Source organism: Rattus norvegicus, chromosome 19, assembly GCF_036323735.1.
Source record: "Rattus norvegicus strain BN/NHsdMcwi chromosome 19, GRCr8, whole genome shotgun sequence".
In the NCBI taxonomy this organism is placed as follows: Eukaryota; Metazoa; Chordata; class Mammalia; order Rodentia; family Muridae; genus Rattus; species Rattus norvegicus.
Window position 1 is genome coordinate 30,340,002 of NC_086037.1, and position 23,715 is coordinate 30,363,716.

At 48.5% G+C, this 23,715-nt stretch overlaps 1 protein-coding gene and 1 long non-coding RNA gene across 2 annotated transcripts in view; one reads left to right on the forward strand and one right to left on the reverse strand.

The window, feature by feature from the left end:
* The window catches only part of Mmp2 (matrix metallopeptidase 2), a 28,214-nt gene extending 12,359 nt beyond the window's left edge, over window positions 1–15,855 (reverse strand). The window contains exons 1-9 of the mRNA NM_031054.2: window positions 15,412–15,855; window positions 12,242–12,468; window positions 10,310–10,458; window positions 9,296–9,424; window positions 8,928–9,101; window positions 5,862–6,035; window positions 4,929–5,102; window positions 2,711–2,866; window positions 1,584–1,725 (exon numbers count right to left, since the gene is read on the reverse strand). Coding sequence (NP_112316.2) covers window positions 1,584–1,725; window positions 2,711–2,866; window positions 4,929–5,102; window positions 5,862–6,035; window positions 8,928–9,101; window positions 9,296–9,424; window positions 10,310–10,458; window positions 12,242–12,468; window positions 15,412–15,564 — 1,478 coding nt within the window. The 5' untranslated portion in view covers window positions 15,565–15,855. The remainder of the gene's footprint in view (window positions 1–1,583; window positions 1,726–2,710; window positions 2,867–4,928; window positions 5,103–5,861; window positions 6,036–8,927; window positions 9,102–9,295; window positions 9,425–10,309; window positions 10,459–12,241; window positions 12,469–15,411) is intronic.
* A 353-nt stretch (window positions 15,856–16,208) lies between these two features.
* Window positions 16,209–21,280, forward strand: LOC120098544 (uncharacterized). The gene is made up of 3 exons (XR_005496853.2): window positions 16,209–17,960; window positions 18,229–18,334; window positions 19,130–21,280. It is a non-coding gene; the product is annotated as an uncharacterized LOC120098544 (long non-coding RNA).
* Window positions 21,281–23,715: the final 2,435 nt, after the last annotated feature.

Consider the following 23,715-nt stretch of genomic DNA (forward strand, 5'->3'; position numbering starts at 1 on the left):
GAGACCTTGCTGGAAGATAGGGTCCCCACTTACCCCTTCTCCTTCTCTACAAGGTACAGCAGGACACCAGTAGCATCTCTAATCACTAAAAGTGCTTCAGGCACTAACACCTAACTGTATCTGACTTACTGCATTTTAAGTCTCCTCTCTCTCTCTCTCTCTCTCTCTCTCTCTCTCTCTCTCTCTTCTGGTCACCTACTGAGAACATAGACTCTGAGAAATGCAGGGCATTTGTGTCCCGCACTGCTCCTGAGTCTGAAAAGAAACCCTTCATGGAACAGAGGAAAGAAACGCCATGGATTTCTCTGACCCACACTGCATACATTTGGAACTTTTGTCTCTGTCTCAGATTTCTGCTTCCTAACCTGGCATTCCTATCACTAGAATCACCTCCATTCTAGGAAGTGTGGGCACTTTCTTTGGGAACAGTGATGTGACATTAAATAGACCCTCTACCCCCAGCACACTGTCTTCCCTTCCTTAGCTATCATTGAAACCCATCAAGGCAACTGGCAAACAGATGCTAAATTATGATTTAGTAAGATGTTGGCTAATGGGCCCAAACAAACATACTGGCATTGTTCTAAGTACTAAACTCGTCTAATCCTTATATCTGCTCTATTTGATAGGGTAAAATATTAGCCCCATCTTAAAAATGGGCTAACTGAGGCACAAAGAAAACAGCCTGCTGGTGATCATACAACCTGTAGAGAATTAGTGTAGTTTTCTATCTCCACCCCCATCTTTCTGTTATACTCTATGAATGGATGAGTGGATAATTGGATGATGCTTGCTAGATCGATCAATGAATCAATAGTTACAGACATATGTATGTGATGGATTAATAGATTGGAGTAGGTATAAATAGGTGAATAGACAATGGATAGATAGATGAATGAATGGACTTTTTTACAAGGTCCTAGATAGTACTTCCCATTACCCAGACAGCCAGAGCATTAGGGTGACTCTCGGCCATTTGTCATGACCAGAGCCTTGTAGAATGAAGGAAATAATCTCTCTCCACCTATGATTGCTTGCTGTCTATACAGACAGCAGTTTGGTCACTTGAGATCAATAGTCTTCTGGGAGAAGGCCAATGGAAGACTGGCTAATTCCCCTACATTCTTCTCTGCCCTACTTCAGAATTATGTCTAAATGTGCCTTGCTGTATGATAGGACAATGTATCTTTTAGGACTGGGCTGAGTGAACTGGGATGCCCAGTAGAAGATTCTCAGATATTGAGTGCATGAAATCTTTCAATGTGTGTGTATGGTTTGATTTAGCCTCTTATGCCTTGTCATTTACCACAAGTATCCACAAATTATGGGAGAATGAGTGGCATGTAGAAAATATCAGACAGCCTGCTGATTCATAAGGCTTAGACATCTGGTAGACCCAGAATTCAAGAAAACCACCTGTGTGGTAAGCCACCAAGAACTGTGGGTGGTGAGACACAAGCAAAACTGCTTCCTGTAGGTCATTCTATGAGGCCCAAAGAGTCTTCCACAACCGTGGGGACACAAGAACAATGGGAAGTAACAGAGGCCAGAGGGTAAGAAAGACAAAAAGCAGCCTCACTCACCGATCCTTGAAGAAGAAGATCTCACCACGGATCTGAGCAATGCCATCAAAGACAATGTCTTGCTTGCAGATCTCGGGAGTGACAGGTCCCAGTGTAGGCGTGGGTCCAGTACCAGTGTCAGTATCAGCATCAGGGGAGGGCCCTAAGGAATGGGGAGACAACTGTCCCTAGACTCTCCCCAGCAACAAGGCTTCTCATCACTAGGCTGGAACCCCAATACTGCTCACTTAATCTGCTAAGGCTACAAAAAAGAGAAGAAAGTCTACCTTGGGGCAGCCTGAGCTTAGGGAGGGGAACAGACACTTGAATCTTTTGTGGGCTCTCCCTTTAAGAACAGAGAAGGCTGGCTGGTGTCAGTAGAGGTGTGGCACTTTCTTAAGGATTTGCTTTTGTATTCCTAAGGATGAGCAACAGTGGAGTCTAGGGAGGTGAACTGTTGCAGCATTTCGACCAGCATGTGTCCTTAGTAGGACTTCAATGTCACACATCACTGTCTATATCTCTGATTCTTTCCTGAGTTCAGAGTCCATGGATTTCCCTATTTTTACTGCTTGGCCTGGGCCAGGAACCACTAGGACTATTCTATAATTGATTTCTTTTTAAAGAAATTGACTGATTTTTAAGCCTCTAACCTCACTGAAAGCACAGACAAAAAAGCATCATTGGTGGCAGGAAGCAGTTATTATGTTTCTATGGCAAAATGAAACAACAGCATCTTAGGAGAACTAGCAGCACCCTTTCCGTGCCAGAGAAAATCCTGCCCTATAGGCCGCTCACTCTTCGGGATCCTAAACCCTACCTGGCTGCTGAAATGTAGTTGACCTTGGGCCAGACCGACTTCCTTTCTCCAGTCTCAGCTCATATACCTAGCACATGGAAAGCCCTGGAAATGGGGAACCAAGAGGGCCATGGACAACTAGTGTTTAGAAAGGACAGGGCTGTCTGAGCAGCCCTTCGGAACATTACTCTGGAGCCTGAGGACCAGGGACAAGCCATGTCCCCTGATGATGTCTCCGGCCATTCTGACTAGATGAGGTCTGGCATTTTCCACTTCTGTGTCCTCTCACCTAGGCTGTGGGATACTTGCAGACACCTCTCCCCTCAGAGGCCATCAAGCTATGGCTTACCATAGAGCTCCTGGATCCCCTTGATGTCATCATTGGATAGTCGGAAGTTCTTGGTGTAGGTGTAGATAGGGGCCATCAAAGCTCCAGGGTCCTGTGAGTGTTCCAGCCCCATGGCATGGCCGAACTCATGGGCTGCCACAAGGAATAGGCTATATCCTGAATGCGAAAGCAGGGACATGAGGTAAAATCCAAGAGAGAAATAAGACAGGCATCAAAACTTGCCTCATAGGAAGGAGTTTGGGGGGAGACAATTCCAGGGCGGGGCCAAAAGTTCTAGAAGTGGCATGTGTTGGTTTTCCCTTGTGCTGAGTGCATTGTTGCTTTTGAGTAGGCCGGCCAGCATCTTCTTGCCCTTTCCCAATGATGGTTGTGTGTGGTGTGAAGGAGAGAGACGGGGGCATCTGCCTCAAGGCCCATCTATTAAAATTCCCGCTTCCTGGCCCTTCGTGAGAGTTAACATTAAAACACGCGGCTCAGGATCTCAAAGAGGGAGAGTGAAAAGGAGATTCTGGCCTCAGGGTTTCACCATTTCTTCCCAGAGAAGGGAGTTAAAAACCACTCCCCTGGGAATGTGGCTTGATGATATAACATTGGCCTCATGAGCGCCAGCAAATCTGGTCCCATGGGGAAACTGAAACAAAACATGTCCATGCCTGTATGGCTTGTTCAGGCTTGGCCACGGAGAGCAGGCAAAGCATGTGCCGCACCCTCTGTGTTATGACTCAGTTACCCCACAGGCTGGACAGTAATAATATGAATAATAATAATATCAATAATAATAATAATAACAATGATAATAACAAATAAAATTCTTTTCCTGGTGACCTAGTGATCCTATTTTCAGATATCACTAAAATGGAAGCCAGAGCTAAGACTGGTATTACCTATCTATAATTCCAGTACTTGATATGCTGAAGGAGGAGGGCTGTGGGCTTGAGACCAATTTGGACTGCAGAGTGAAACCCTGTGTCAAATGAATGAATCGGTTAAGATGCTATCACATGACAGTCGATGAGCTCCTAACCCACTGATGGCCATGACCTCACAGGAAGAGAGACAGAGGGACAAGTGCAGATGTAGAGCAGTGAGCGCCATGTAATGTCTGAGGCAGACAAGGCAGTGATACAGGTTCGTGCAGGGGGAGAGGGGGACACTTTGGTTTTAAACTTCCAACCTTCAGACTCAGGGAAGAGTCAGTTTTATGTTGCTTATCTAAGCCACCAGTATATTATGGAGATCCCCACCTTAGGCAGAAGTTGCCAAAAGCAGGGGTGCCAGCCTATATCCTGGGATACCATTTGGTGGGCGAGGAAAATTCCTAAGACAAACTCATTTGGTCAGCCGCTGGCAATCGCCAAGGTGCACCTCAGTATAAGATAAAACGATAGTCACAGAAGGGAAGAGCACCCCAGTGAGTATGAACTCTCCATGCGACACAGCCTAGAATCACCATTAAAAACTCTCAATTGGGTGTTTGTCTCCATTAGGTTGGTCTCCAAGCATGCTGCTGAGGAACTGCCTTATTAGTAAGAGGTGCAGAGAGCATGCCCAACTATAGGCAGCTCCGTTCCCTGAGCATACATCCTGGGATATACAGGAAAGCTAGGTAAGCAAAAGCCTCTGAGCCAGCCACCCACAGAGCGGGATCCTGCCCTGTGGTTCTTGCTCTGACTTTCCTCAACCTGGGAGCATGAGCCTCATAGTAACTCTTTCCGCCCTGCCTGTTTATTCACAACAACAAAAATCAAATTAGAACAGAGACCCACCTGATTCTGGCAGATCCTGGATCTATCTCTTTACCTAAACGTTTTGGGCTACCTGAAAAACTGAAGCCCTGGGCCTCTAGGCACTGAAAGCTGGACCCAAAGCACCCTGCTCAAAGACAACACGAAGGTTTTTGAATGTCTCCTGCCTGGAGGGGTGACTGGAGTAGAAGACAAGGAAAGCAATGGCAGGGCTGATCCCCACCCAAGATCAGTCCCTAGTCATAGGGACTAATTCTGTGAATGTCCGCCTGAGTTGGCTGGACCTAAGCAGGCGACCTGTCTTCCTTGAGGCTGAGCAGAGTCTCCGCTCTGATGGCTAGGTCTGAAGGTACGATGGGAATATCTTATCTAGGGACAATATCTATGCTTGACCATAGTCTGGGCCTCAGAATGTTCCTGCTCTGGTATGGAGGAGTGTCCAGTGTCTCTATCCAAAGGCCAGGGTCTCCTACCTTGGTCGGGACAGAAGCCCCACTTCCGGTCATCATCGTAGTTGGTTGTGGTTGCACACCACACCTTGCCATCGCTTCGGCCAGCGCTGGTGCAGCTCTCATACTTGTTGCCCAGAAAAGTGAAGGGGAAGACACATGGGGCACCTTCTGAATTTCCACCCACAGTGGACATAGCTGTGGGGTAAGCAACACAGGTCAAGGGGCAGCAGAGGATGAGGCCATTGCCAGGAACCAATGACAAAACAGTGACATTATCAGACACTCACTGGGTACCGAGCCATCTTATTCACCTCCATCAGTAGCCCTGGTACAGTAGAGACCCTATAGTGGCACCTCCATGCCATAGATGGGACTCGTCTTAAAGAGGCTTGCAGAGATTAAGAAACTTGTTGAGCAAATAATGCTTGAAGGTAAATACCAGACCCAAGGTTTAAATCCTGGTAGCCATGGTTCAGGGTCTAGAACTGTACCCTTATACACAGGAGCAGAGAGGCCAGAGACCCAGAGGGCTGAGTGAGCTGATGGTCTCAACCCACCACCCTAGAAGACGAGCCTTTAGGCACACTCTTACAAACTCCAATCTCTGATTTAGCTTCAAGAACCAGGCTCAGTAGACATATGTTGGAGAAGAGAGAAATGAGAAAGGATGAATAGGGAAGACAGAGAAGAGATACAGTCAAGAGAAGGTGAGAGGAAAGATTCAAGGTCAGAGGAAGGGAGAGAAATATAGTGTCAGAGCTGAAAGACTTGGTGCAGACTGGCTTGCAGGGTGCGAGCCGACGGCCAGAAATCAATTGCACACTTGAAACAACGGACTCCCATGCCCATGTGGTACCAGCAGCTAGTCTTGAGGCAGATGCTGTGGGTGGACAAGAGGGTATTAAATGGCAAAATGCTTGCCTCTGAGGAGCAGAGGGAGGCAGTGATACCCACCAGTCTCTGGGCAGAATCCATACTTCTTATCCCGGTCATAATCCTCGGTGGTGCCACACCAGCGGTAGCCGTCTGTACGGCCCTCGGTGGTACAGCTGTTGTAAGAGGTGCCCTGGAAGCGGAACGGGAACTTGCAGGGCTGTCCATCTCCATTGCCACCCATGGTAAACAAGGCTGGGGAGGGGAAGAGCGAGAGAAGATGCCATTGAGGGAGATATATGTCTGGGCAGAGCTGGCTAGTCACCCACTCGCTTGTTCATACAAGACAAGCTGTTGCTATGTTAAAAAATATTAATTGCAAACAATTTCTAGAGGCTGGAGAGATGGCTCTGCAGTTAAGAGCAATGGCTGGGCGTTGGGGATTTAGTTCAGTGGTAGAGTGCTTGCCTAGCAGGTGCAAGGTCCTGGGTTCGGTCCCCAGCTCCGGAAAAACAAAACAAAACAAAACAAAACAAAACAAAACAAAACAAAACAAAAAAAAAAGAGCAATGGCTGCTCTTCCAGAGGACCCAAGTTTGGTTCCCAGCACACATTCTCCAGCTACAGGGATTTGATGCCTCTAACCTCCAAGGATACCTGTACTCATGTGTATATACTCACACAAAGACATACACACCTACACTAGTCTGAAATAATTTTTTAAAAAGCCAGTATCTACTAGAGAAAAATGCTTTTCTGAGAAAGTTTCAGTCCTTTCCGGACATTTCCACTGCTGCTATAACCAAACCCTACGGAAGGGAGAGGAGAAGGAGAGCGGTTGCTCTCTTAGCCTCCTACTCTGATGACCACAGGATAGGACAGGACTGGAGAATGGGGAGAGATAGGATCAAGGTCAGCCTGTCTTGAGCTCCCCGAAGGCTCCCATCCCTGCTTCCACTCCAGAGTTAGTTACAAAATGGTGTGCTTCTGGAATTGCCAACTAGCAAAACCACAAGTGTGTAACGAGGACCATCTGTGCACAGTGGTGCCAGAGGTGACCTCACTGGGTCTGTTAACTCTACCACAAGCCGAAGAGAACCCAACCCCTGGACTCCTGATGCAGGAATGGGGGTGGGTCTCTATCTTCATGGCTGTTCTCCCCTCCCCCGAACAGGAAGCCTTTTCCTGATGGACGGAGAAGGGTAGCACTTAGAGAAAAGGCAGATCTGAAAGCAGAGGCCCTGGTGGTTCCGAGTCAGGGAGGGTTAAGTGATAACTTTGATCCCATCAGCTGTGTTTTTTGCCACCCAGAAGTCCCATCTCTTCTGGGACCCACCCTCTTCCCAAAGAGAAGGTCAGAGGAGAGACACTGAGTCAGCAGTCAGGAGGGGCTGAGTAATCAGAATCGCTGTCCCGAGACCCAAACACATGTGCCTTGTGCGTACTTGAACCTGGCCAAGGACCAAATCAATAGCTAATGTCTGACACAAAGGTGACCTGTCCAAGCTTGAGAAGTTCAAGGCTATTTCCACATCTCTCCATGAAGCCTGTATCAACAGAAGGGCTGACTCTGGAAAGGGTTTCTATGTTTCCACCATGGCCTACGGGGAAACGCAAGACACAGGGTTTTTTTTTTTGTTTGTTTGTTTGTTTGTTTGTTTTGTTTTTTTTATTTTAAAACCTCTGACTTGCTAACAGTCAATAGCTTGAGTCCTAGTACGAAGTTTAGCCTCTGTGATAAAAGCATAAACAAGGCTGGGGATTGAGCTCTGTGGTGGAGGAGAGCGGGCCTACCATGTGTGAGGCCCTTGGATCTACCCCACAAAGACAGAAGAAGGAAAAGAAGAATCGTAAACAGGAGGACAATTAGAAGCTCTTTGTTCCTTCTCCTCTGTCCAGATGATTGGTGCTAGGGTTATGTTGCAATAGGGACGGGGAGAGTCACAGCCATATACAATTATATACAATCACAGGTCCTCCCCACCCCAAACAGACCGCCCTTAGTCTATGACCCAGGAATGTCTTTATGGGTTAGGGAACAAGCTAATACTTAGGAGTAGGTCTGTATTTTCTCTCTCCCATTTCTCCGACATTTTTCTGGGTTTTCTGATTTCTAGAGCCATCAAGTGAGATGGCTTGGCCAAATATGATGTCATGCATACTTTTATAAAGATTTATGATTACAGAGTGTGTTCAGGAAGCAAAGCTTTCAAAGTAGGTTGAGTGCGTACATCAGTACCCATCCTCTGCCCCTTCACAGTTTCACCTCAGTAGATGGTAGAAGGGAGAAAATGTTTCGACCTCTGATGAATGCACACACACACACACACACACACACACACACACACACACACACACACACTCTGAATGGAGCTGGATACTGTTATGACACAGGGACAGAAGGCAAAGTCAGATGTCATAGCTCTGAGCACTTTAAGTGACTTTCTTTAGTGCAGTGTGCCCAGTGTGGGAGGAATGGCTAATATTCTCAAGACTGGAGTCCCGACTAGGGTCAGGGACCAGCTTAGAATGAGCCTTGGTCCCCTCCCACTCCTAAGTTCTTGATCTGTCTCTAGGCCTCATCTCTCTTCTCTCAGCCTCCTGTCCTTGGACCCTAGGTCTTATATGAAGTGTCAAGTGTCCCCCCAAAACAGAATTTTGACACATTCAAGGTCATTCTCGTGTACATTAGAAAAAAAAGATAATTAATATATCAAATCCATGATCTTACAAATGATAAAGCTAAGTCACATTAAGCGAATTAGCTAAACATAAAGACGTAAGCAGATGATTATGCACCCCAAAATGGTATTTAAGTGACAACAGACCACATACAGGGTGGGGGTCCTATGTGACAGTGGTCCTTAAGGTCAGACTGACTGGGTGACTTTGAACCCTTCTCAGCTTGTGTAGGATACTGTGTTCACACGGTGATGATGAACTTGTACACCTGCACTTCTTAGAATGTGTGCCTGTCCCTAAAGCAACACAGAAGGGGGGCACACAATGACATCTGACATCAGGATACTGGATAGAGGAAGGGATGAAGGTTGACTGGCCTATGGAATTCAGGGGATGTAGGCATAGCAGGAACCCTAGGCTGGGGGCCTGGGGAGGGTGAGGGTTGGGGCCAGGGTAGAGGCTCACCTTCGTGGGGACAGAAGCCATATTTGCCGTCCTTCTCAAAGTTGTACGTGGTGGAACACCAGAGGAAGCCGTCACTCCGGCCAGTGTCTGTGCAGCTGCTGTATTCCCGACCATTAAACAAGAAGGGGAACTTGCAGTACTCGCCATCAGCGTTCCCATACTTTACTCGGACCACTGCAAGACATACAAAGCATGGGACCCACCTCTCCAGGGCCATCCTCAGACACTGGACTGTGGGCTCATCCTGGAGGCTGAGTTCCCTCCTCCTCCTCCTCCCATTGCCCTGAGCCCATCAGAGGAAATGAAGAGCTTAAGGCTGATTTGGGTTGCTAGGAGACGGGAGTGAAGGCTGATGGCGGCTATCTTACCTTGTCCTTCTCCTAGAGTCCACAGCTCATCGTCATCAAAGTGAGAATCTCCCCCAACACCAGTGCCCGGGGCAAAGGCATGTGCCAGGAGTCCGTCCTTGCCGTCAAATGGGTATCCATCTCCATGCTCTGAAACCCACATTGACTCTTAGCGTTTGTTATTCCCTGCCCCTGCAGCTGGGTCCTTAAGCCCAGCCACACCCTTATCTGTGTTAGGAGGGTCTCAGCCATCCAAACACCTGTTTCTTTCCCCTTTCCCATTGGGGTTATCCGGAGTAAACATTGCAGGGAGTCAATGGGAAAGCTCTAGCTTGATTGCTGCCATCCTACGACACATGCTACTCATGGCCATGTGGTCCTCTACCCTGCACCACAGACAGACCTTTGCTATGCTTGTTGCTATCAGGAACACTGTACCCCCCCAGGTCTTCAGTGCCACTACAGCATGATAAAATGACCCCATCCCCTCCTGACAGCCATGCCCTCCCACCAACACTGTCTTCTTCACCATGCCCAGACTGTCATCACTATCCACAGAGCTAGCTTTCAGGCTGACTGTGACAGAACGTTTCCCCTCCTTACCTCAAGGTTCACATTGCTCTTCCCCTGCCCTCTGCCTTTATTGCTTTACCTCCTAGTATCCATACTACTAGCCCCATATGTATGTTGATGCCAGTTAATATGGTGGCTTGGCCCCAGATTCTATCCCACTTCCTCTCGAGTTGCTCTCGGGACTACTGAATTTTGATTGTAAAGGTCTTTCTTATTACTTTGAGTCCGAGTAGCCATATGCACTTAGGGGCTGTCATTTACAGGGTATTCTACGTGCACTGTATCCTCTGCTACGATGGCTGTGGCTTTCCAGCGTCTGGGACACGCTCTGCTACCTCAGCCTGACGCACATCCGATGTTTACACTTCCCGGAAGCTGCCCTCAGAATCCTCACACTTCTCAAATGTCTGCCTAGTCCCACGGTTTCCGTGCTGACCCACTCCCCAGTCCACTTCTGCCTACCCCATCGACCAAAGTTGATCATGATGTCAGCTTCCCCATCATGGATTCGAGAAAAGCGTAGTGGAGTTACGTCGCTCCATACTTTTAAGGCCCGAGCAAAGGCATCATCCACTGTCTCAGGGTCCAGGTCAGGTGTGTAACCAATGATCCTAGAGGGGAGAGAAATGTATATGACTGTGTATATACGCAATTGTGCAAGTGTCTGTGGGCATAGAGTGTACGTGCGCGCGCGCGCGTGTGTGTGTGTGTGTGTGTGTGTGTGGTGTGTGTGTGTGTGTGGTGTGTGTGTATGTATGTGTGTTTGTGTGTGTATGTTTGTATGTGTGTGTGTGTTTGTGGTGTGTGTGTTTGTGTGTGTGTGTTTGTGATGTGTGTGTGTGTTTGTGGTGTATGTGTGTGTGTGTTTGTGGGGTGTGTGTGTTTGTGATGTATGTGTGTGTTTGTGTGTATATGTTTGTATGTGTGTATGTTTGTGTGTGTGTGTTTGTGGTGTGTTTGTATGTATGTGTTTGTGTATGTGTTGTGTGTGTGTTTGTGTGTGCATATGTGTGTGTGTGGTGTGTGTTTGTGTGTGTGTGTTTGTGTGTGTTTGTGGTGTGTGTGTATGTATGTGTGCTTGTGTGTGTGTGGTGTGTGTGTTTGTGTGTATTTATATGTGTGTGTGTATGTATGTGTGCTTGTGTGTGTGTGGTGTGTGTGTTTGTGTGTATTTATATGTGTGTGTGTGTTTGTGGTGTCTGTGTGTTTGTAGTGTATGTGTGTGTGTTTGTGTGTGTATGTTTGTATGTGTGTGTGTTTGTGTGTGTATGTTTGTATGTGTGTGTGTTTGTGTGTGTGTTTGTGGTGTGTGTGTTTGTGGTGTGTGTGTGTGTGTTTGTGGTGTTTATGTTTGTATGTTTGTATGTGTGTGTGTTTGTGTGTGTGTGTTTGTGGTGTGTATGTTTGTGGTGTGTGTGTGTTTGTGGTGTGTTTGTGGTGTATGTGTATGTGTTTGTGGTGTGTGTGTGTGTGTGTGTGTGTGTGTGTGTTTGTGGTGTGTGTGTGGTATATGTGTATGTGTTTGTGGTGTGTGTGTGTGTGTTTGTGGTGTGTGTGTTTGTGTGTGTGTGTATATGTGTGTGTTTGTGGTGTGTGTGTTTGTGTGTGTGTGCTTGTGGGTGGTGTGTGTGTGTGTGTGTGCGGGTTTGTGTGTGTATGTGTGTGTGGTGTGTGTTTGTGTGTGGTGTGTGTGTGTGTTTGTGGGGTGTGTGTGTGTGTGTGTGTGTGTGTGTGTGTATGTGTGTGTAATGTTCTGGTACGGCAAATGTGTTGAGGGAAGCTCACTGAGAACACCCTCCTATGCTGCCTTGATGTCTCCAGAATCTCAAACCTTCTCATCCCTCACTCTATCTGGGACAAGGGCACCAGGAAAATAAACGGCACAATGTCAAACAAAGGGCAGAGCTCTCACCCTTAGTTAATATCAGACACCTAGAGTAGAGGTCTTAGCCCAATTAGCAACCAATCATAAAAACACTATTCAGTGAAGAATGCAATTATCGGCTGATCATCAAGCTTCCTCCACCTGCCCCAGTGACCCAGATGATAACAACAGTCACTAACACTTGCTCTGTATCAAACATTGTATATGCTTTTGACTTACATTTAATCGAATGTAGTTCCTTAACCAGCCCTATGAGGAGCAGATTTCTTAGCCCTATTCCATAGACCAAGATACCAACTCTAAGTGCAGGAGAGTGCCCCCATGATCAGTGAATACGAGACTCAAGTCTAGGTCTGCCTGGCTCCATACACCAAGAACTCTGTATGCAAAGCCCCTGGATGCTCAGCTCTCAGGAATGACACTGCATGGACCCCCTGAATTGGGAAAGCAATTCATAAACACACATCCTTTGGGCTACTGGCTCTGTGTCCCCAGCCCCTTCTTGGCACCTGTATGTGATCTGATTCTTGTCCCACTTGGGCTTGCGGGGAAAGAAGTTGTAGTTGGCCACATCTGGGTTGCCACATCTTGGTTTCCGCATGGTCTCGATGGTGTTCTGGTCAAGGTCACCTGTCTGGGGCAGCCCAAAGAACTTCTGCATCTTCTTGAGGGTGTCCTTCAGCACAAAGAGGTTGCAACTCTCCTTGGGGCAGCCATAGAAAGTGTTCAGGTATTGCTGAAAGAGACAGGTACTCTTAAAGCTGGGAGACACATTGGGATGGCAATGCACATGACCCCAACTTCTGCCAAACACTCACTTAGACAGTATGGAATCAGGAATCTGAAGAGTCTTAGGCTCCCAAATGAGTTCTGTCACCCACCAGTGGATTGATCCATTTGTAAAAGTCATAGCTGCCACCTTTTATTTTCTCGAATTTTTAATTTAGTAGGTGTTAACTTATGTAACACACACACACACACACACACACACACACACACACACACACACACACTTCCCATTATGCAGAGAAAAAGTAGACAGCTTAAGAAACTTGTTCAAGAAGGCACCACTCTCAAAATGGCAGATCTGGATTTGACACAAGCAGTCATGCTCCAAAGCCCATGCATGAAACCTCAAACCCCTGCTCCTATCTGATTGAACCTCCCAACAGACCTAGGAATCATTATTTTCCTCACATTTTTTTTTCTTATGAAGAAATCCAATGATTGTGTGCATGGGGTCTGGCAGCAGATCTGAGTTCAAATCTCATGTCCACCATTTCTAAAAAGATGCCGGCCTTATTCCTTAGAGGGTCTGCCCCAAACTACCAACCAGCTGTTCAACAAGCATTGTTTGATGACTACAATGTATCAATGCCTGTACTACCGCTGGGGTAAACCAATGGTCAAGACAGGCACTTCTAGTCTGGAAGATTCAAAACCTGATGCAAGAATGTGGGTGGATCACAAACAAATGCAAACTTAGATACGTTGGAAAGGCTGGCAGGGACCTCAAAAGGAGCTAGTAGTTCTTCATGATTGGTTCTCGCCTGCTTGGAGGCTCTGAGCCAAGGGGGAAGGGGGAGCTGGTAGTAAGTGACCACAATGGTAATGTAACAGTAACAATGTCTAATGTGTACCGAGTGCTTCCTAAGGTCCAGACACTCTTCCAGGAATCTACAAGTACCTGCCCATCTATCACAAAGATGGTGCCAATAGGACCCTGACCATCTATCACAAAGAAGCAGCCACTCTGGAAGTTGAATCAATCATCAGAGATCACCAGGCCAGTAGGTCAATGCAGGATTTGCAGGGAATCAAGATCATGTAAGTTTTAAAGCCCCCCCTCTTCTCCTCCTCCTCCTCCTCCTCCTCCTCCTCCTCCTCCTCCTCCTCCTCCTCCTCTTCTTCTCCTCCTTCTTCTTCTCCTCTCTCTCTCTCCCCCCTCCCTCCCTCTTCCCCTCCCCCTCTCCCCTCCCCCTTCTCTTCCTTCATTCTTTCTCTCTTTTTTGTTTCTTCTCTTTGGAGGGTGGTGCTTTTCACTTTAAGTAGGAACTCCCTGCCCTGGTCTCCCAAGGTGTGTACCATCCTTGGCCACCTTGTTGATTTCTCTCCACCTGCCCTTCCTCTGGTCAGCAAGGGTTTCTTTAGGCTACAGAAGACCTGGGAAGCCAGGTAAATACTGCTGAAGTTCCACTCTCAATTTCAGCCAACAAGCACATCTCTAATGCTTTAGACCCTAAAAAAAAAAAAAAAAAGTAGCCCTATTTTAAGATCTCCCGATCCATCTACCAGGGAGGACGAAGGCTATAAGGCATCCCTCAACCTTTCTAATGCTGTGATCCCTAAATCCATAAAACTATTTTTGTTGCTACTTCGTAACTGTAAGTTTGCCACTTTTATGAATCGTAATGTAATGATCTAGTGTGCAGGATCTCTTATATGTGACTCCTTCGAGGGGATCATTCCATCCACTCCACGGGGGTCAGACCCACAGGTTGAGAACCATTGCTGTAAAGGAAATATTGTAGAAAGAGACTTGGTGTCCTTTGAGGGCAAGTGATTGTCCTACTTCTGGGTAGATTGGGGAGGAAGGAGGCTGGCTGGAAGATTTCTAAAATGATCGAATAAAAGTAATAAAGATACAGATGTCCTGAGACCCAGCTAAGCATCTAAGCCAACCCATGGCCAGTGGATGGCAAGAGTCTACTCCTTGCTGTGGGTATCGCTTTGCAGCTTCCTCCCAGCTTAACTCCTCCCTACAATGCTGCTGCCAGGGCTCACAAGAGCCAGAAGCAAGCTCACACATCAAGCGAGCAGCAGCTCTGGAGACCCGCCAAGAAGGAGGTTGTGCTGGCCGCTGGTCGACCCCAGCCCCGCTCAGTCTGCTCCCACCCCGTGCCCTGGCCTTCAGCTCCTGCTCCTCAGGCCTGCCAGCCTGGTGGGCTGTTTTCCTTATGTCCTCTGACCCCGGGGAAAAGTTCAGAGAAACTCTCCCTGGACTATCCTGGATAACTTCTGCCTTCAACCAAGGCATCCATCAAAATGCACATTCTGCTTCCCTTCCAACCTCAATTACTTGCCAAATGGTCCCCTCCAGAGTCCCACCAAAGTCCAGTCTCTAGATGTGTGCCAATGTTTCCCAGAAGTTTGCCAAGCCTTGCTTTGGCTAGCCTTTCGTGTGCAAAGGCTTTTACAAATTTTATGCCAAAGCACCCCCCACCCCATTTTCAAGAGATTCCCTCTTAAACTGATTGCCCTAAAGGCCTGACAAGATGCTTGCCAAAAGTTCTGTTGCCAGCTCTCCTGTTGGGTCCAAAAGACATTTATTTATAAAGTTCGCCTAGAACCAAATCCCCTAGGTAAGTAGACAATGTCCCTATTATTCACAAAAACAACCCTTTCCAGATGTTTCCCAAGGCAATCACCTCCCTCCTTTGCTTCTTCCTGGTCCCTTGGATGTACCCTGAACTTCCCCAAGTGACTTATCAGTGGCTTACCCAAGCTCCCCACTCATTGTTTACAAAAGACAACCTCTCCATCAACTAGCCAAAAGAGAGACCCTCAAAGATGTTTATGAAAGTCCCTCCCGATGCTGTGTGCCAGTAGAGGGGGTCAGAGGGAAGGTGGCCTGTGTCCTCTGTTTCCTAAATTTGTCTTAGCCAGCGTAGCAACTTACCACTGCCAACTCTTTGTCTGTTTTGGGGGAGACATCGCCGGGGAACTTGATGATGGGCGACGGTGCAGCGATGGCGTGGCCCAGCAGGCAGCACAGGACGCAGAGAACCCGCAGAGGGCCGACGAGCACTCCCCAGACCAATCGTGCCTCCATCCTTGCGCTCCCGGGCTCCGCGTGTCACCCTGAGGTCGCTGGCTGTGCCCTGGGGTCCACCCGGCTGGCGCCTGCTCTCCACGGCGTTCTGAGACCCCTTTACTCAATTGCCTCAGCTTCTCCGGGCTCAGGGTCTCATAACGGGATCCCACGTACCAGTACGCACCACGGCTGCGGGTGCTTGCAGGTCCTAGTAATCCCTTTGTATATCTAAAGTTCTGGATGCACACAGAGCCTCCAGCCACCCGGGGAAGTCTGGATGCAGCGGAAACAAGGGCGGGCAGACGCCAGATGTGGCCGGCTGGGCTGGAAGACTGCTGGCAGCACCGGGTGAAGTGGGGAGGGTGGGGGAGTGAGGTCCGACCCGCCCCTCTCCTCCCCACCCCCAACCCCTTTCTCAGCTTCTTCCCACCTCTTCTTCCACTCCCCATCCCCCTTCTGCCTCCAGCTACTCCAGGCCTTCTTGCTCCCTAGCTGGGGACCACCACTCTACCTCTACACCGAGGTCCTCTTTAAACAACTGGTGTGAGTCCTGCAGACTCTTATTTAAAGATTGGATCACTGCCTTGTCTTTGGAGGGATGCTGGGATCAGGACATTGAACTCCTGGACACAGAAGTGATAGTTAGAAACAAGAGGACCCCGACCTTTCATGAGAGTCCAAAGCAGAAATGTTAGACCATCAGTCATAGAGCCATGTGGGGAAACGAAAAGACGTAGAAAAAGCCAGACAGAAATTAATAGAATCTAGCCTGCCTTCCTTCTCGAAAGTTCACGTTTATTTGGTTTCACTGATAGTCCTCAACAGGGCACAACACAGTGGCGAACACAGCACTCCACCCTGAGAAATGTCCCCTCTCTTAGGAAGGACAACCCAGTCTGATCTTACCCCCCCTCTCAACACACACACACACACACACACACACACACACACACACACACACACACACACACACAACTAATAAGGGCAGTCTAGAAATGCTTCTTGGAAGAAGTGACTTCTGAGCTGTTCCTGGAAAAGCTAAACCTTGGGGCACAGGGTGGGAGCAGGACAGACATTTCCAGCAAGATTTATCAGAGAGGGAAATTTCCCCTGTCTTAAAGGTAGAGGCTATCCTGCCCCAGGAGCCAGCAAGGACAATCTGGAAAGGAGGTGGGATTGGGGTGATCTGGGTCTAATTAAGAAGCCAGGGCATGTACTGAGGTAGCCAGCATCACCTGCCTGAGGGCACTGGAGATCATGGTAAAGATTATGTCCTCTATCCTCAGAAAGCTTAGTGGCTTGAGTCTAGTGGGTTTCTGACAAGTTCAGACTTGCCCAGCAGGCTATAGAACAATTTGCCAGGGTTAGCTGCAAGGAGTCTCTTGGGACCAGAATCTGTAGAAGGGAGGTAGGCCATCTGAGGGGACAGCTTGGGCTTTAGAGGGGATGGAGAGGACCTCTGGGGAGGGGGGGTTTCTTCTGGCTCAGGCCCATTTGGCTCCTGGCCACCCAGTCTTGTGGATAGCCAGAGAGCCAAGTTGGAGAGCCAGTGATGACGGCGGAAAAAGTTGTTTCACTTAAGCAGGGGTTGAAAACTCGTGGCTTGTGGGCTGAATAGCATTTTGAAATTTGGGAAGCCTTATGTAAAAATCAGACTTTCTGGTTTTGTTTAAAAATGTCCTAGACCTGGCAGTCATGGGTACCAGTTTCCATAGGACAGCCACTAGCTGAGACTAGGTCATCCCCTTCAGACACGACTTTGTTATTCTCTGCCACCTGGTCAGGGGTTTATGGTTGTCACCTTTGCCCACATGTCTCCTATGTTAGATAGCTAGCCACCTTGAAGGACATCAGGGTAGACCCCTTCCTCCTACACCACAATTGTAGAGACAAGGACTGGAACTGTGGGATGCTACTGACAAGAGAGATGTGATCCGAATCATATCCCAGGAGGAGAAAGGAAGTTCCAGAACAGTTCTAGAGATTGTTCAAACGCAGGTCACCAGGCTTGGAAACAAGTACCTTGTCCCATGGAACCATCAGCATGGCCCTAATTGGGGTTTTTATCGAAGCAGTACATTTTTATAGACGGAGTACATTCAGGACTATGGACAATTTACGAGAGCTACCCATACAAAGAAACATCCCTCCAGATCAACTTTCATTACTTTCTTATATGTTCCTCAGGGAAGGGCAAGGCCTCCTGTGTCTCCAACATGCAGCCATGTGAGTCACTCACGTGTGACCCATGAGCCTTCTCTTCCCCTACGAGGGAATGAATGCTATGCACTCCGGTCCTGTGAGGGTTCTGTGTGGGTACTCACAATTGTTCTGATTTCATGACATCAGCATGTTATGTCCAGAGGACAGCATTCCACAAGAGTTTGTGGGCCACCCATCAGGAGCTGAAAGAGGTGAGGAAGAATTCTCCCTGGGGAGTGTGTGGCCCCCGAAACCACCTTATTTATAGAAATTTGTTACATATGTGGTCGTTAGAATGAGAATAGCCCCCATAGGCTCATATACTTGAATGATTGGTCTCTAGACGGTAGAACTGTTTTAGGAAGGATTAGGGGCTGTGGCCGTATGGGAGGAGGTCTGTCATTATTGGTGGAGTGGGGATAAGATTCAAAAGCCCATGCTAGGCCCAGTTGTACTGGAGCTCCCTCCCTCCTGGCCTAGAAATTTTGGACTCAATGGAAACTCTCAGCTACTATTCCAGCACCATGCCTGCCTACCTGATGCCACGATCCTCGCCATGATAGTTATGGACTCATCCTCTGAAACTGTGAGTAAGACCCCAATTAAATATTTGATTTTTTTTATAAGTGGACATGATGTGTCTTCACAGTAATAGAAAACCAACTAGTAACACCCAGTCCTGAAAAACTACCCAGACTGTGATTGGCAGGTGTCAGGCTATGGCAAGCATACATTCATTATTTCACTCATTCATTCAAGACTTCTTTTATGCACACTGTTCCAGCTACTGAACTCTAATGGCATTAGAGCAGGGTCTGTGTGCTGCAGAAGTAGGAATTGCTTCCTGGAGTTCTAGGGCAGAGGTACCTGACCAGAGCCAGCCAAGAGTCCAATCAGAAAAAGTTGAGTGGTGGAGAAGGGAGGATGTGGTTTGCTCTCCAGTGTAGCCATGTTAGGAAGAAACAGGTACCATGACCCCAATCCCTGGCTTCTGAGTGTTACCAGAGCTTCAGGGTATACAGGGAGGCAGAACAAAAGTAGAGGACAAGAAGAGAGCATAGCCAAACATTCTTGGTCTAGTGATGGTCTGGCTGATGACTATCTCAGGTCTGGTTCTGGCTCCTGTTGGCTCCAGGGCATCGTTATTAGGGGCAATTTGTTTCTTATTAGAAGATGATTGTTCTTGCTTGAGAAGGGCAGATCGCTTCCAGTCAGAGTGTGGAAGCTCCGGGAGTTCACCGTTCCTGGAATTTGAGATACACTTGGTAGGACTCAGAGAACAAATTCAAGAGCTAGAAATCCAGTTGCTCAGAATCAGCAGTGGCAATGCAAGTGCCAAAAGCTTTAAAGAGGTGGCCATCTGTCATCTGTGCCTTCTCAGGACCTGGTCTTTAGTCTGGGTCCTACGAAGAGGAGGATGTGACCTGCTTCCAGCTCCACAGTGGCCGCCTGGCACAGACTTGGATGAAAAGTCAATCCACACCCCTTGGCAAAGCGGAGATCAGAGCTGGGCTTTAAGAATCCACTGAAACCAGCCAGTAATTCAGAAACGTCCTCTGGTCTCTGTCTGGGATGCACCCGCCTTTCAGCTGCAAGTGAGCTTGGTATGGTATCGGGCAGTAAAAGACCAGGGCCTGCCTGAAGTGGAAATGACACAAAGATGATAATGGGGTCATGAACCAAGGAGAAAGGGGAACCCCCTTCCACTTCCTCTTCCCTGCCCCCACTAGGCTGTCCAGCCTCCCAGCCCTGTACAAAAGCCAGGTTCCATTTGAAAGTTTACTGTGTAAGCCAGTAAGTCCCCTTGACTGGCTTTGGTTTGTCTTTGCCAGAAGCCAATTTATATGAGCTAGGCTGGCCCTCTGAGAAACTTTGGGAAGCCATGACCCTTGAGTGCTTCTTGCCCTCCCCTGAGAGGCACACTCCTAGCCATCCACTCTCATTCCTTCTCCAGGGCCCAGAACTCACAACCCTCAAGGGGCCTTGGCAAAGGCTTCCCCGGAGCCAGATGGATGGGAACAGTTCTAGGCTCCCACACACTAGTGGTGCAGGATGGCCTGTAGGGGCAGAGCCTGCACCACTGAGTCCCTCCCTTGCAGTCACAGTCACCCTCCAGTTAGGGTCTAACCCCATAGCAAGCCCAGCTCTAACACTGAGGCTTTCAATGTCACGCTCAGTGTTCCATAGACCTGCAAAGCCATTTTTTTGGGGGGGGCGGGGGGGGGGAATCATTTCAGTTCAAATGAAACTGTCCCTGACTGACTGTCTCTGAAAGGATTCATGCCGGTGTTGACCCCTTTGTGGTAGTGACATTCATTTGAAAGTAATCTTTTCCTTAAAAGTCATTTGCTTGTGTCTTTGCTCGCACGTGCATGCACAAGAATGCACACATGCAGGCACACTGGGCGTGCATGTAGTGTATGCATGTGTGTCCATATGTGCACACGCAAAGACCAGAGGAGAATGTCTGGCATCCTGCTCCATTGCTCTGCCCTGTTTCCCTAAGTCTGCATCTCTCATAGAACCTAGAAGTTAGGTTGGTAACTAGAAAGTATCAGCTCTTTGCTCCTGTCTCCTCCCTCTAACAGCACTGGGGTTCCATGTACATTTGAGACAGCCTGGCTTTTTAACAAAATCAGAGTGCTGGGATCCATGCTCGTGTAGTCCTCCAGCCCTCTCACTGGCTGACTCACCTCTCCAGCCTTCAGAACGGTCTTGTTATTTCCTTTCTTACTTTGCATTGAGTCCAGCACTAGAATGTCAGTGACGTCACAGGTTTCACACGCCGTAGCTGCTCAATAAATACTTGCTGCCTCAACAGCAACTTGAATACGTGAACCATTCTCCTAACGTGAGCACATGGAAAGGCAGGCCCAAGTACCAGAGACCGAAGGCTTCCTTTACAGCACTTGGGGAGGCAGAGGACAGGCAAGACGCTGTTCTGTCTGTACTGGACCAGCTAGGTAGACTGGCTAGGTGGAGGTCCTAGCTGGTGGGGAAGGACACAAGAGTAGTTCGTGTCCTTATCACCTCCACCTTCCTGCCTTCCCTCTTGAACTTTTGAGTTCTGAGCCATTGCTTGCCCCCACGCTCTTGGCTCCTCCTCTTCTTCCTACTTCCCCATCTCCCACTGAGCACCAGACCCACAGCTTCTGCCTTCAGTGGCCGTCTGTCTGAGAGGCTCTGGAGGAAACCCATCACCAGAGAGCTGTGGCCTGGACCTGCCCTATCCCTCCTATCTTTCTGATAACAGCATACCTACTTACACATGGAAGCCACACTTCCTTTCAAGTGTGGGCTTCATGCCAGAGAGGCCTCTGGGCCTTTAGGTCACGGTGCTAAATGGGCACAAGAACAGGCACATTAAGAATTTAGTTTTTAACTCATTCATTAACTTTGATTAATTTCCTGGGGCAGTGGGGACTGAACCTAGAATCTTGTACATGCTAGGGGGAGCGTTCACTGAGCCTGTTTATATTTCGTTCAGTCTCTTTTGATTCTCTGTAGCCCACGCTGGCTGGCTTCAGTTCCTAAGTGCTGAAATTATAAACACCAGGCCCCAACACACAGAGTTTGAATGTATGTATATGTGGGTGGGGAGGGGAGGGATAGGCCTTAAAGGGGGATGGGGCAGAAGACTTTGAAACCCTGCATCCAGCTTTACCTGAAAGCAACATAGTCTTAGATTTCCCAGTTCAATGAGCTCTTTTCATAGCTAGTGCAACCTTGATAGCGTTTTTATTATTTGTACCCAAGAGTGCCCTAGGAAATAGTCCCCAGTGACCAATGCCAGTGAGCTACCTACCAAGGTGCCAGACAGAGGACCTGGAGTTTCTCCCTCCGTTAGGGGCTCAAAACTTCCTGCTTTGCCACCATGAGGTAGAAGTCCTCACAAGGGGGCCGGAAGTTCATGGAGAAAGGGATGCTGTAGCTGCTGTTGTCTCGAAGCTCAGGTTCGGGAGCAGTGAGCTCTTCATTCTTGGACTGTCTCAGCCTGGCTGGGATCCCCCAGCAGGGAGGACCCCACTGACCCATGCCCCTTGGATTTGGAAACTCCAATGCTCAGCTTTCAGGGCCCCTCAGAAGGAATCCTCAAGGCAGTAAGCAGTGGGGTAGAGCAAGGAGGCCTGTCTATCACGATCTTTGATGGAAAGCCTCTTTGCAGGGCTCCAGAGAAAACACCTCAGAGCTGACAATTCCTGAGGGCGGGGTGTAGGAGGGATAGGCCTGGCTGAGCCTTGCAGCCAGCTGTCCTTGTTCTGTTTCCTCTCCTCAGAGCATCTCCAGGTCCACCATCCATCCCCTGTGATGGTCCCGGTACCCACAGCACCACAGGTACCCCAGTCCTGCTCCGAATCAGGAGAGTGCTTTCCCTTGAAGGTGTTGGCATGTTTGAATAGTTCCTTTCTAGCTGGTGCCTGGAGAGAGAAAGAGCCCTGGAAAGAGACCTAGTGGGGACACAGTTGCTGGACCATCTTTGGGCATGCTAAAGGCTGCTTCCTCACTACTGTGTCATTCAACATAATTCCTGCAGATGGCCCACTACTACCTCTCTGTCTAATAGACAAACTGGTGGGAGGACGCCAGTAGCCCTGGCTAAGAGCTGAGAACACTGAGATGATCCACTTGAGGCCACCGACATAGGATCCACACTAAGACATCCTTTCTGTTTTCAGAGCCCTTGTATACTTCCTGAACTGTAATATTCCACACCTCACCGTGGGGAGATGGGGAAACTTAACTGAGGCACTGAGGAGGGCTTCCCAGGGCAAGATCACACACAAAGAACACATTCCCAGGAGTTTGATTTGAGCCAGGAACTGTGGTAAGTGCTGTCTCACAGAACACCCAATGGAACCTTTGCTGATGATAGGAAGAAGAGAGCCCAGAGAAGTTGAGTGGTTTGACCAAGGACACACAGCAAGTCTATACAATGCTGGAAGCTAGGTCTATTGAATATTTCTTTGCAGCCGCTCCCCAGGCATACCTTTCACTCCCCCCACGCCCTGCCGTCTTCAGCCCACTTTCAGCATCCCCTCTGTGCCTTTCTGATCTCCACCTCCTGACTCCTCTTGTTCCAGAAGTCAATCCAAGAGTATTATACTTTCAAAGTCAGTTCAAAATACACCTCCGGGAAGTCCTCCCTGATTTAGAGCCAGTCATTAGCAACCATATTCATGTGCGGATGGTGACTTGGTGGCTTGTTAGTTCTATGACAACCTCACTTCCTGTATTGGTCCTGTAACAGTGCAACCGGCACTCAGGGCTGTCATAACAGTTAGTGCTTATTACACACTTAACGCTGCCTGGCACGCATGCAGCAGACACTCAAAAAACAAACAAACAAACAAAAAAACCAACCACTCTCCTTATAATAATATGCTCTCTGTAGATTTCTCTTCTAGGTAATGGCTGCTGGTGTGTGTGTGTGTGTGTGTGTTTGTGTGTGTGTGTGTGTGTGTGTGTGTGTGTTCATGCGCGCGCGCCCGTGTGTGTGCGCGTGCGTGCGTGCCTGAGTGCGCGCATACATACATTAGTTCAAGAGATGAAAGTCTTCAAGCGCCTACCGAATTTAGTGCTTGCGTCTGGGTAGAAAGTGCCAGCCACTGCCATTTGTGGGGTTCCAGTAAGGATGAAGTTCAATGCCCCTCACTGTTCCTGCACAAGGCCTCTGAGGGAGGAAACTCCAAGCTGGGAAGGCCCAGGGTTCTCTAGGGCCAGCTGTTTCAGAGCGGACAGGCCTCGCCATCTGGCGGCTGGTATTGGAAAAGCAGCCTCGGGGAGCGGCCCGCCTGGGCTGGTACATTCGCTGGGTTTTGGCTCCACCTAGTGAAGGATATGGACAATCACATCTAGTCCTGCCAGCCTCAAGGCTCAAGGCTTGAGATTCTTTAAAACATCCAAGTGATAGGAAGAGACAGAGACCTGGGATAAGGGAGGTGCCTAGGAACAATGAGGGTGTTCTTA